At 44.0% G+C, this 12,729-nt stretch overlaps 1 protein-coding gene across 2 annotated transcripts in view; it reads left to right on the top strand.

The window, feature by feature from the left end:
• PPP2R2C (protein phosphatase 2 regulatory subunit Bgamma) overlaps positions 1-12,729 on the top strand; it is a 577,160-nt gene that overhangs the window by 215,742 nt on the left and 348,689 nt on the right. For both annotated transcript variants that reach the window (XM_085642445.1, XM_085642444.1), the window contains one exon: positions 10,782-10,879. In XM_085642445.1, the coding sequence (XP_085498571.1) occupies positions 10,782-10,879 (98 nt within the window). The remainder of the gene's footprint in view (positions 1-10,781; positions 10,880-12,729) is intronic.

Here is a 12,729-nt window from a genome sequence, read left to right as displayed (position 1 = left end):
CTGGCGACAATTTGATTAGATTGTCGGGACCAACTAAAGCGGAAGGAAACAGTTAGTTCTCCTCCATACAGATTAGGTCCTCAGGCACCCATCGTCCCCTTCACAAATGCGGGATCACTATCCTCTCCATAGGCAAAAGACTGAGACACCAAAAGCTGTAGCGTAGGTCAAGGGAGATGGAGCCGGCGACCTCGTACTGAGGCTGTGATGTCAGGCAAGGTCAGCCTCCCGATCTGGAAGTCGGAGGCAGTTTAGGCTGCTAGCTTGGGTCCCACGGACTTGGCAAACTTCCCCCAAGCCCCTTCAGACACCACACGCCCTTGGAAAGTGCTTAGAGACCCGGACCACGACAGTTGGCAATTGGCTGTAGGTCAGCAACATCCAGGCAAAATCCACCGAGTGATAGTCCTTCCTAGAGCACAAAAAGCCCCAGGCCACCACAAGTCTGTGGATAATCTAGTTGCAGTCCCTTCTGCCCCAATAGTTCGTCTTGGTTTCAATCCTACAAGTGTCTCTAACTCCTGAGTACAGAGCCCCAGTAGTTATACCCACAATGGCCTTTGAAGATGAGATCAGTTCAAAAGGCCACCCTTGAAATGCATGGGCCCTCTCAAAATGTTGTCCTATCTGCCATCCTACCCCGGAAAGCTTGATCAATATCTTTAGTAGGGCCAAGACCCTGACCCTTGGAATACAGGTGTCAATTCCACCCCCTCTTATCCATCACAGGAAGACCCCTCAGAGTCAGAGGTCTGCAGTTTTGCTTGAGCCCCTAGTTTATGGTTGAATTAGCAGGAATGCACAGATGTAGCTGTCTCCCCAGCACCTAGATGTGTATTGGAAACAGGCTGACAGGCACTCAAAGCCACAAGCACAGAAATGCCCACTTTCCCAAAGTGGTGTTTCCTCATTAGTAAAGTCGAATCCACTCGCACCACCGGAGAGGATTTGCCATTACTAACTCATCGATACCAAACACTATACTGCCACTCTTCTACACATAGGAAATACAGCTCAATAGCCTTTCCATAGGTCCCGCATGTCAATCCAATGCATGAAGCAGGCCTACCATACCGAATACACCATTTGGTGTCATTCACTAGCAGGGCATGTAGTGGGCACGCGCACATGCCCTACCTCTTCCGGACACCGCACCCTGCCCCCAGGAAGTACTCCGATATAGCGAGAGCCATGCAAAACCTTGGAAAGTAGCTTTTCAAATGCCAAGCTGAGTAACAGTAACCTGCACACACACGTCCCGCCATGGCAAACCTATGGCACGTTTGAAGAGCTACCTCTGTGGGTGGCACAACCATTGCTGCAGGCCCACGTCGGAGCATTTCATTTACATGCCCTGTGTATATGTCTTACCTCTAGGCAAGGGACTTTCAGTAAACTCAAATCGGGCTATCATGCATATACCAATAACCAGTATGTATATGACAAGCACAGAGCTTTGGCACTGAATGGCAGTGTCAAAGCACTCGAAGTAAAAAGGCAAGCAAGCACACAGGTCAGCTGAAAACCGGGAGGGATAAAAGCAAAAAGTCGAGGGAAATCACCCTAGAAAGGGCCATTTACAACAGCTGATATTATTGTTAATATGTAACAACTCATATTTTAATATATATTATAATCATAGGGTCAGAGCAAATACATGCATGTAGAATCTATGATGCACTAGCAGGCTTGGAAACAGTTTAAATGTCCCTTGGGGTCTCTATTCTTCCTTCAGTCTCAGTCTCCCTCTGTCTCAATCACTCTTCCTTTATCTCTTTTGCTTCCTTCCTCTACTCATGCTATGACTGATGCCTGAAGTTACGGAGGTGCAGATATGCCATGGGTTGCTTCAGTAAATCTCAGTGGATTAGGCACTCAGTACTGAGATCAGTTTGTGACCCGGTGGCCAAAGATCGAGACGTTGGCATAGTGACTGCAGTCTTTTATCCTACCAACGTGAATGAAATACGTACCTTTTTATGTCGGGTAGTAATAATTGCATTGTATGCAACATGCTTTGGGGCAGCCGTTTCGAGGTTGCAACACATTTTTGACATGGGTTGATGGTTATAGAAGGCCTGATTAGTGCTGTGAAAGGGGAAGTGGTGGGAAATTCAAAATGTTCCTATCTTTTGAGTTAGATGCAGCTAGAGGTGATTTAAAAATCACCATAGGTGGACCCATGTCAAATGTACAATGATTGCATATATTAAGCGCTGTGCTGGTGAGCTACAGTGCTAGGCCCGCCCTTCTTCGGCCTCATTCTGCAGGGGACAGTGCCCTTCCTTTATAAATATAGGAAACATGTTTTTTAATAATATTATCTGTATCTTTAACACATTTCCTTTCTTGTTTTTTGGTCAAGGTTAACTTGGACAATTACACCCTTATCTTCACAGTCTCTTTGTGATAATCAGGCTACGCTCTTTAAATAGAAAACAATTATCTTGAATTTCCATTGCCGAATCCTATTGTTCTTCTGTGGTGACTTGATTGTTGCCATTCACCTTTCACTTAGTTACACCTTCCCTAGTGCTCAGCCAGGATGAGTGCTGGAGTGATTGGTGATGTAGTGGAATGCAGAATGCTTGGTGATGTCATGGAATGCCTGGGTGTCTAGTAAGGTTCTGAGTGTCAGCTGGAGCGTGCAGGCTGAGCAGCAGGGAGGCTTCTCCTGGTGGGGCTATCTTCTATATACTTACCTACCTACCTGAAACTTACCATCTTGATAACCTGCAATGGAGTAGCTCCGGGCTTATAATGGCTGGTATAAGCCCGGAGCTCCAACATTCCAATGTTTCTTTGTTCACAGCTGTGGCTGTGAACAAAGGCTTCAGGGACCCTGAGGGGATTTCAATCCCCTTGCGCTCCCTAAAGCCTTTGTTTTATTTGTTAGAACATTCTGCCCTCTAGTGGCAGAATTTTCTAATAGCCTTATAGCCCTTCGTAACTGGGCTATACCGGCTATTAAAGTCCTGTTCCCTTGTTAAAGGCCCTCACCTTCGGCTCGGGCCTTTAACGCTGGAGCGGGCCTTTAATAGCCGGTATAGCCCGCTACAGCGGGCTATAAGGCTATAATAAACCATCTTCTACAATTTACTCTACGGCTACCTGGACTTCTTTTACCACTACAACATCTTCCTTCTGTATTGAACAGAACAGAGTTTTTCTCTTATACAGGTTCCAGCTTGGGAGAGTTTACTCCATTTAGTCTTGTTCAAGTCACAGCGAGATTGAGAAACGCCAAATGTGGCTCCCATCTTTACCCATGCCGTCCACACCTCTTGCAACTTGCTACGGACATTATGGGTCTTATCTTAACAATTCTTCTTAATTTCTCTCAGGAATCTGCCTGAAAAATTGTTATGATCTCGCCTCACCTGAAAAAGCCGGCAGATGATTCTATAATTTTGACTAAATATAGACTTTCTTAGCAGCAAAGCTGTCAACCTCCAACTGAGGGACTACCTTGAGTCTAACAATCTGCTTGAATCAATGCGATCGGCTTTTGTCCTTTCATAGCACCAAATCAGCACGATGGACCATGAACGATGATTTTAGGCTTATTTTGGACCAGGGCTAGTTGTGGACTTGGTCCTTCTCGACCACTCCACAACCTTTGATACTCTCTTTGATACCCAGTGTTTCTAACAAGGCTGTCAGAATTGGAAATCTACAGACAAGCATTGGCTGTAATCTTTTCACACACGACACAGATTCTCGCTCAGTTGTCTTACTTTTCCTCCCCTTTTTAGGTCTCGCTGAGACAGCACAAGCTGTCTCTTTGAGACATGTTGTAAGTGGGCTTTCAAAAGTGCTACCCACATGATTTGGCAGGCCTAAAGCTTGAGTGCACGATGGCGTGCACGTGCACAGCTGCTGCTCGCACTCCCTCCTCCCTTCTCCCCCTCCCTTTTCGTCAGCTTTAATCAGGCTCCTCTGATGCTGGCATTCCCCCCTCCCTTCTCGCCCAGCCCTTCTTGTCACCTCGGCTTGTTTTTTCACGCGGTTGTGTCACTTTCCCGGCCAATGCTTGTTTTTTGTCTTTGTTATGTTTGCTGTTTTTTTTTTTTTTACAGCGTGCGCGAGTTTGTACTTGTGTGCTAGAAACTAACTCGTCTTTTAAATGTAAAAGATAAATTATGCAACTACACAAATTAAGTGAATAGGCGGCCGCAGGCCGTGCTGGCCTTTCAGCGCTTGTTTAGAGTGGGCACGGGGATGTGATCGGCACACTTTTGCACCCCACCGTCGTGTAGTTTCTTCGTGGAGTGAATGTTTACGAGGCAGCGCATCACAGACAGTGTAGAGTTTGTATAATTAGTGTCCGTTCGTGAACGGGTAACTTGCTGTCAAACATCCTTTCATGTTTTCACGCATGGTGCAGCGTTTGGGCTGCCTCCTCCACATTGCACAGTTTCCCGGCACTGCCCTAGCACAGTGCGCCTTCAAGCTTGGGCAGGCAGTGCCTCGACAGTGGCTATCCTGAGGGCTCCCTCTGTCCACGGAACCCCCAGATTTCAGAGGACCGCAGGCTGGGGGATGGGCAGGTCCCAGTCTGGAGATATAATCTCGCTGCTCGGATCACAAACCAGGGACTCTGTAAGCAACGAAATCACAATTTGTATCTATACGAAGTCCCTTATTTCTACCGCTGCTCACACAGATGGCACACCTTCGTATATGAACACATCTACTGCCCTGTTGAACGCATGTGCACTTCTGCCGCGATTGCTTTTCACCCTTGACGCGAGCTCCCCTCCCCCACCGCTCAAGCTGCCACAACCCCAGCCTGCTCCTGTAATTACATGCCCCCTCTTGACACCAATGATCAGCGTGGCAGGGTAAAGCGCGCTATCGTTACCGGTTTCCAAATAACGCCTCCAGGGCGCTTGGATCTCAAGTGGGCATTATACAGTGCTACATCAGCCACTACTCTGAAGAAAACATTCAGCAAAATTACTTAAAGTGAAATTTGAAAAAATGACCACTTGCTTGTTAAAGTAAAAGATAGCAGTTGTGTTGTCTATTAGAATCTGTACGTTCTCCTTTGCATGTGGCTCTGGAATGCATTTAGGGCTGGAAAAATGGTTTTCAATACCAAGTAACTGATGTGCTGGGGCACCTCTTGCTCAGCGGTTTCTTGTGCTCAACAGCACATATGTGTTACGTCTGTTGCTTTGAGGATGTGAGGATAAAGAAGGAGTTAAAGTCTTCCCACTTAACATATTCTCTATGAGTCACCATTTATTCTCCTTACTGATCCTGCTGCAACAAATACTTGCACCTCCCATTTTCCCGTTGCTTGCGTCCGCTGGCTGTTTAGCCATTCCCGAATAGGACTCGTGTAATTTTGTGTTGGGAATCAGGAGACAGCGAGATGGCGTCATACTGAACAGTTTCATCTCTGGTCTCACCGTCAAAGATTGAGACATCTAGTAAAGGTGAGCTTGTCCTGCAGTGCCTACACTCTTGTTAAAGTAGGGTACATCTTTGTTTTCCCGGTATCCAGATCTGCCCCCAAGAAAGTGTTTATCATTTCTGAAGTTAGGGAAGACTTTCCCCCCCAATTCACCGTGAATTGATGTTCCTCAAAGGTTTTGACATTCTAATTGCGTTGTCTTAACAAACATTCAGTGACTTCCTCTGGAGCTCCTCGATACACATCTGAACCCAAACGTAAATAAAAACTGTACACTTGTGCTCACATAATGGGGCACTGTGAGCTTACGGACCACGCCATACCCATGCGCTGCCTATGTTGATACCGACCAAGAGTAGAAACATTTTTGTACCCCAACACTTACGGACTCAACACTGGATGGAGGAATTATGAACAGCTAGTGAACCTAGAAGAGATATGACAGTGCAGAAGTGCCAGTTTTGCCACTGTGCAGCACAGCATCATCCTCTAGCGGGTCGCTTACATATCTGTCATAACAAAATCAGATTTCTCTTGATTATTTTCCTCACTAGCAAATAATTTTCTAAAACTAAACTAGTGAATCTCAAGCCCAACCAACAACACAAGCTACAAGTCACAAGGCTCACTCCAATCACTTGTCCTGTTCTAGGGTTACAGTCAGCCCCCAATGTAAATTATTACATACCTCAGTACACTTTAACACCTATCAGCAGACGACAAGGAATTGTATCTGTTTATGTGCATCTACAAATGCACACGTGCGAGAGATCGAGAGATAGAGAGATATATATATATATATATATATTATATAGCGTCTTCTTAAACACCAGAGAGCTTACAGGCAACGCAGAACATAGCTTCAAGATTCTGAAGTCCTAGGAATCTGCCAGAGTAACACTTAGAAAACAACACTTATTCCAATTTCAACAAGCATTGGCATAGCCAATAGGTCTCGCCTTTGGGACCTTATAAGTGTTTAGCCATGCAACGGTTGATGTTGTTGCACCAAGGATATTGTGCTGCATAACTAAATACTTATATGGTCTCAAAAGCAAGACCTATTGGCTATGCCAATTATTGTTTTTTCTTTGCTATGTATGCTATTTTTGGGGGGGTTTCGTCGTTTGTATACAATTAATTGCAGTTAGCCCAGCTGAGTCTTCCTAATGCACGTTCAAACCCACTTACAGCATGTTTCTAAATTTCAATGTGGAATTGAAGTAAAATTCATGGAAATGATTTTTTACATTTATTTATTTTGACTTTATTTATACTTTTTGTTTGTTCTCGTCTACTGAATGCATTACTTGATGGAAAGGACTTGCTTTCCCCTGCCCAGGCTTGTGTCTTTGTCCTTCGTAAATGCAGTCTTCTGATTCCTAAATAGGCTTGTGATGAAGTGTTTTATTAATGGGTTCTGCTACACCCTTCCGGCTTCACAGCACAGTAACTCATAGGTGCTATTGAACAGCAATGCACATTCGACCGACTTCGGAAGAATAAGTGTCTGACTTGCCCCGCTTCGGATTCGCACATGCAGGCTGCACAAGGATCTCAGCAGCAGATGCATAAACCTGTTGGGCTATTACTTCATTGTTTTAGAGATAGCACTTTGTAAGAGGAGGGGTGCAAATCTGCCTGCAGTCTAAACGTTAAACAGCCTTTTTATTATGGTCTGGCGTGACAGCGCAGCTATTGCCAGAAATTTGTGTGTGCATCAAGAGAGAGTTGCTTTCCCTTTGCCTACATGTTTGGAGGCAGGAGTGCATGTTTTGATTGGGCAGAAGTTTTATGTTTCCACTAAAAAAGTGATTACCCTCCATGCAGTAGTGATCATTTTGTTTATTTAGCCAGGTGTCGATTCTCAAAGTCAGTGCTCAGATGCATGCATGCATTATATCTCCCCCTGTTTGTAAAAACAGGCTCTATAACGGGCCAGACTATAATCTCCATGGAATAGAAGCAAAGAAAGGAAAAACATTTTCAGTTTATTGTAGCCGCAACAAAAAAAACGATAAGCGCGTGTTAGACTCCTCTCTACTCTACTATGCCCCCACTCTATTGTATGCTAAAGCTCTCTACCACACTCCACTAAACACAATTGCACTCTTTGTCACTGCACTCTATACAACTCCATGATAGGCCACTCCACTGTACTTTGCACCACTCCACTCTATGCCACTCTGCTTTGCAAAACTGCACTCTATGGCAACGCACTCTCTGCCAATCCACTCTAAACTACTTCACTTTCCTCTACGCCGCTACACTGTATACTGCATCACTCTAAGCCACTGTTTTACAATCTGTGCCACTCCACTGTACTCCATTGCATTATGTGCAACGTCACTCTGTACCACTATACACAACTCTACACCACTGCACTCTACATCACATAATTACTATACACAATTCCATTGCACACCATACCACATATTTACATGCCACACAATTACACAACTAACAATTCAAACCCAACACACATATTTCTACTCAAACCCCATACCTCCACCCAATAACACAAGGATAAAATACACTGCCATTTACAACGCCAATAGCTTTAACTCAAAAAAATGCGATACCTATTGCATTTATAATGCTTGTTTCCTTCTCTTATGGAGTACCTCACTTAGTCCCACTCTGCTCAACATTTATATTTCACCATTGACTTCTATTGTCAAATCTTTTGTCTTCAATTTAGTATCATATTCAGATGAAACTAAAATCATCATTTCAATAGCTGAATGTCTGAAATGACTAAAACTAATTTTCTGCAGTGAGTGACAGAAGTTGCGATCACGATGAGGGCCAATTGTTTTAAATTAAATGAGAAAAAACTGAGGTTCTGATGTTTGTTAAATAGTCAATTGACTGGTCTCCACACCGATGGCCCTCCCAACATGGCAGTCCCTCCTCCTCTGCAGCTACAGCAAAGAATCTAAACATTACATTTGATAGCCATCTTTCTTTTGACATATATTTCTCATGTGACAGCAACCTGCTTTTTGATACTTTGGGTGGTTTTCTAAATTCTCTTGCTTATTTTGCTTTCTTCACGTAAGACAGAGGCCAATTACTGATTGTCTCCAGTATATATAATGGTAATTCTTTATACCTGGGGGCCTCTCAGTACCACCTGCAAAAGTAACTTATTTTGCAGAATGCAGCTGCAGGAGGGGTGTATTTCTGACCGCATACTATAGCCTTATACGAAAGCTAAATATGTCAATTAGGAGTTAGCTAATGTTCCATATTTTAGGGGTGAGAGCACATGCACTGGGGCCTAATTAGCAGTGTCCAAGAACAGAGAGTCAAAAAAAACAACAGCATCAGGTCAAAAAAAAATGGGGGTGAACACGCAAAAAGGTGGGGTGATCACGCAAGATGGCATTTTTTCTCACATCTATACATAGCTGCAAGCTCATGCCATCAGAAGGCTCCTACCTGCTTCAAAATAAACAGTCAAAGTTTGTAACAGCTGCCTTGCAACTCTACAGCTGTCCTGGTTACAGTAATTTGCAGTGAGCAAGAAACCTGAGCTCAAGGTGCAGGCCCTTAGTTCAAGTAGCACCAATGGGATCGAGTCTCTAAGAGGCAGCAGTGTTGAATCAAGTAGCTCGCTGGCATGCTAGGAGTGAGTTAGCACATGATCTGTCGGTCTCAGGTGAGATTATTTCATGTTGAGTGAGCCTTTCATAAAGGAGTTCTTCCATCATTCCACCTTTTCACAACAGCCATGGTTTTAGACACAGACACTAAAGAAGACCATGAGATGCAACTGGTGTGGGAAACAAAACTAGCATGATATAAGATACCATTCATATTACTCAAATATATCCCTTATGGTGAAAGAATCATATAGTGCTGCCTAGGGATAAGGTGGTCGCTCTGATGCATTTTGAGTGTGTGCCCCAAAGTCTTATTACATTTCAGTTAAATCAATACATGTTTCTTCCAATATTCTTTGTCAACCTATCGGCATACGCAGACAGTACACTTTAGAACCTGGATATTGTGATACCATCCATTTCTGCCCTACCACGGGGTATGTTATGTATTGGGTGCGATAAATAACACATATTAAGAGTTAGTGGGGAATAACATTCAGATTTAGATTTTTAACGCACCAAAATCCACATGGTATGGTAGATACCATAGGACTTTCCCATGTTTCTTCAGGTTTGAACTGCCGAATGTAGATGACAGTTGAGGTAGTTAACACATCCAATAAGCTAGGCTATGTTTTCTACACTCAATATATGTTGAAAGCTGGCACTTCATTTGGAATAGTTTTGTAGAATATATTCATCTCAGCTCCTTACAGCTTTGACTCTGGGCATCTCTTCAAAAGGATTTTGGGGCATATCAGCAACAACCGGCGATAATTATCGCTAAGCGCACTAAGCGCTAGGATAATTATCGCCGGCTAACGTGGATTTTTATCGCTGAGATAGTGTGCTATTAGCAACGCTTATCTCAAAAGTGATAAAAATCCTAGCGCTAACTGCCAAACGTGAGATTATCGCTGGAAACCCGTGATAATCTCACGAAGATTGGCGTTACCTTGATGATAGGGGCACATAGACTTAGCCATGATATCCACCTTCCATAGGATATCATTGCTAAGTCAGTCCTGAAGCAGGCGTAAGGAAAGTAGCGATAACAGGTGTTATCGCTACTTTTCTTGCCACTATGCTTCATAGCGTGGGGCTTGATGATAGGAGAAATGTCGCTTAGCGACATTTCTCCAGTCATGTCAGGTCAGGAACGCCCACTTTGCATCTCATTAGAGATGCAAAGCTGGGCGTTAAGAATTCAGGCGCTAATGCAATGTTTCACGCGATAGCGTGACCTTGCTGATTTGGCGATAAAATTATCGCCGCTTTTCGCAAAAGCGGCGATAATTTTATATCGCCTCGTTGCTGATATGCCCCTTTGTTCTTGGCAATCAAAGCTGAAGGAAAGGGGCCTAAGGGTGTGAGGGTAAGCATACCTTACTTACCATAGTGGCTTTTCCCATCCTGATACTGTATCATCTGCCTTCTCAGCTCCTGAGAATACGAGTAAATCTCATGTAGGAGCACAGAGAGGATAAGAGCTGATGAGGGAAACGATGATGCAGATCTGAATAGGTTGAATGATGGGCGAAGCTTGGGCTGGTCACCATGGTAACAGGTGGTCTCCCTCCCTCCAACTAAAAGGCATTTGTTTTGGTAGGAGTACAGAGGTAACTTGTACAATTCACAATGCGCCTTATACTCCTTGTTTCAAAAGTTTGCCATAGTGTGTGTTTGTAAATATCAGTTTTTTCTGTCTTTTCAAAAGCACCATTATAAGATTGTCTTTTTGCTTCTTTCAGCTGACATCATTTCTACAGTTGAGTTCAACCACACTGGAGAACTTCTGGCGACTGGGGACAAGGGGGGTCGGGTTGTTATATTCCAAAGGGAGCCCGAGGTAAGAGCACTGAATTTGTGTCTTTCCGTGGACTCAGCATGGTTGTGGGTTAAATAATGATGCTTACTGATGGATATGTCACTGCCTTATACAGCATGGTACCAATGATGAGAATGGTGGAAGATGAAAATTGTATCAATACTATTACAAACATATGTATGCTTGTGTCTGCTAATCTTTCATCCTGTTTATTGAAAGTACTGCCTATCAATCAGATCATATGAATTGAACCTCACAAACGCCAGAAACCGGTCCTAGGAAGCTTGTGTCCGGTCCAGGGAAGGCATGGCTTGGCAGTTCGGGCTGGACTGTTCCCTTGAGGCACAGGGTCAGACTTATTTGCATATGGCCATGTCTGAACTGGGGTGGCAGAGTGGGCTAAAGAACGGTGATGGACCAAACCCGGATCTGATGCTCCGTCCATCACCACCCCCTTTTGTACCGCTTTGTTCGCCATAAGTTGGCAGGGTATGCTCAGACGTGAGTCCCTTGCTCACTTTGCCACTGGATGTCTGAACTGGGGTGGCAGAGTGGGCTAAAGAACAGTGATGGATCAAACCCGGATCTGTTGACTGGGTGTGAGTGTTTGATTGGTTCTGATGCTCTGTCCATCACCACCCCCTTTTGTACCGCTTTGAACCTCACAAACCTACATGCTAGTTTTGTTTCGGCCGACTTCATTCCTTACTACATCAGCGTTGATGCTCCATGTGATGAAACACTGATGGGAGACTTCAGGCTGGGTACCAGAATTTTGCTCCTTTTGATTCCAAAATGTCTTGATTATCAGTGGCCATACCACCAGAGTATTTTTTCATTGTTAGCAGGGCATTGGACTGCTTTAAATGAGCACAAGATTACTTTAAACATGGTCCACATGTTTTTTTTTTTGGGGCCGGAAGATTAAGCGATTTGCCCAGAATCACAGGATATTGAGCAGACGCCGGGGTCAAACCTAGTTCCACAGTTCTAAAGCCAATAGCTGTGGCCGTTAGGCCACATCTCCTCCTCGGTATGTTTAAAACCTTGAAAACATTTCTCAGAAAGCCTGCGATTCTGCACCAGTGGTAGATTGTAGGCTAAACAATTGCCAAAAGCATTGCAAATGCCAATGTCTGAATATACGCTTTTTAGGTTATTGTACAGCTTAGAGAAGGGTATCACATAGAGTATTATAGGTTTGTTCTCTCTGTCCTGGTACTGCAATCAATACAGCGCGGGTTAGAGACAAACTTCCAATCAATATTACAAGCAGACAATAATCCCTGAGAGAGCTCTGAAAAAGATATTCCTATTTTTATCTGTCCTCAGATACGTCAGCAACAGCAAGAACATCCATTCGGAGGCTTGTCATTTTTTACTTGCTCAAGTGAGAGGTACATTTGATACTAAAGTAGACATAATGAGATTTGTAGAAAGAGGTGGTTAAAATATTTCTTAAAAGATGAGGACTGGGGAACCCATTCCTGATTCCATTGGACTACATCACCCCTCTTCCTTCTTTATGCCTTCATCTCTTATGACCTAATTAATAACGTGACTTCAGAAGAGAACATGGAGGTGGTGAGTGCTGGGCACCAAAAGTGACCACTGTACTTCAAAACTTCAAAGCTGTCTGAGTTGAAAGCAGATGCCACCATGCCCCAGTCACAATTAGGGGCAGCGAGTGCAAAGAACGTACACCAGCCACTGCTGAAATGGCTACAATCGAACTGCGTATCTATACTGGATCTCCACGAAGCAGATCCTTTTTACCAGTCACTGAGACGCATTACCAAAAATAACACTGAATAATAGCACATGATGCGCACAAAAACATACAACACTAAATGCACCACTTTCGTCCCTGC

This window comes from Triturus cristatus, chromosome 2_2, assembly GCF_964204655.1.
Source record: "Triturus cristatus chromosome 2_2, aTriCri1.1, whole genome shotgun sequence".
NCBI classification, from domain to species: domain Eukaryota; kingdom Metazoa; phylum Chordata; class Amphibia; order Caudata; family Salamandridae; genus Triturus; species Triturus cristatus.
This window is presented reverse-complemented; position numbering and strand designations above follow the sequence as displayed.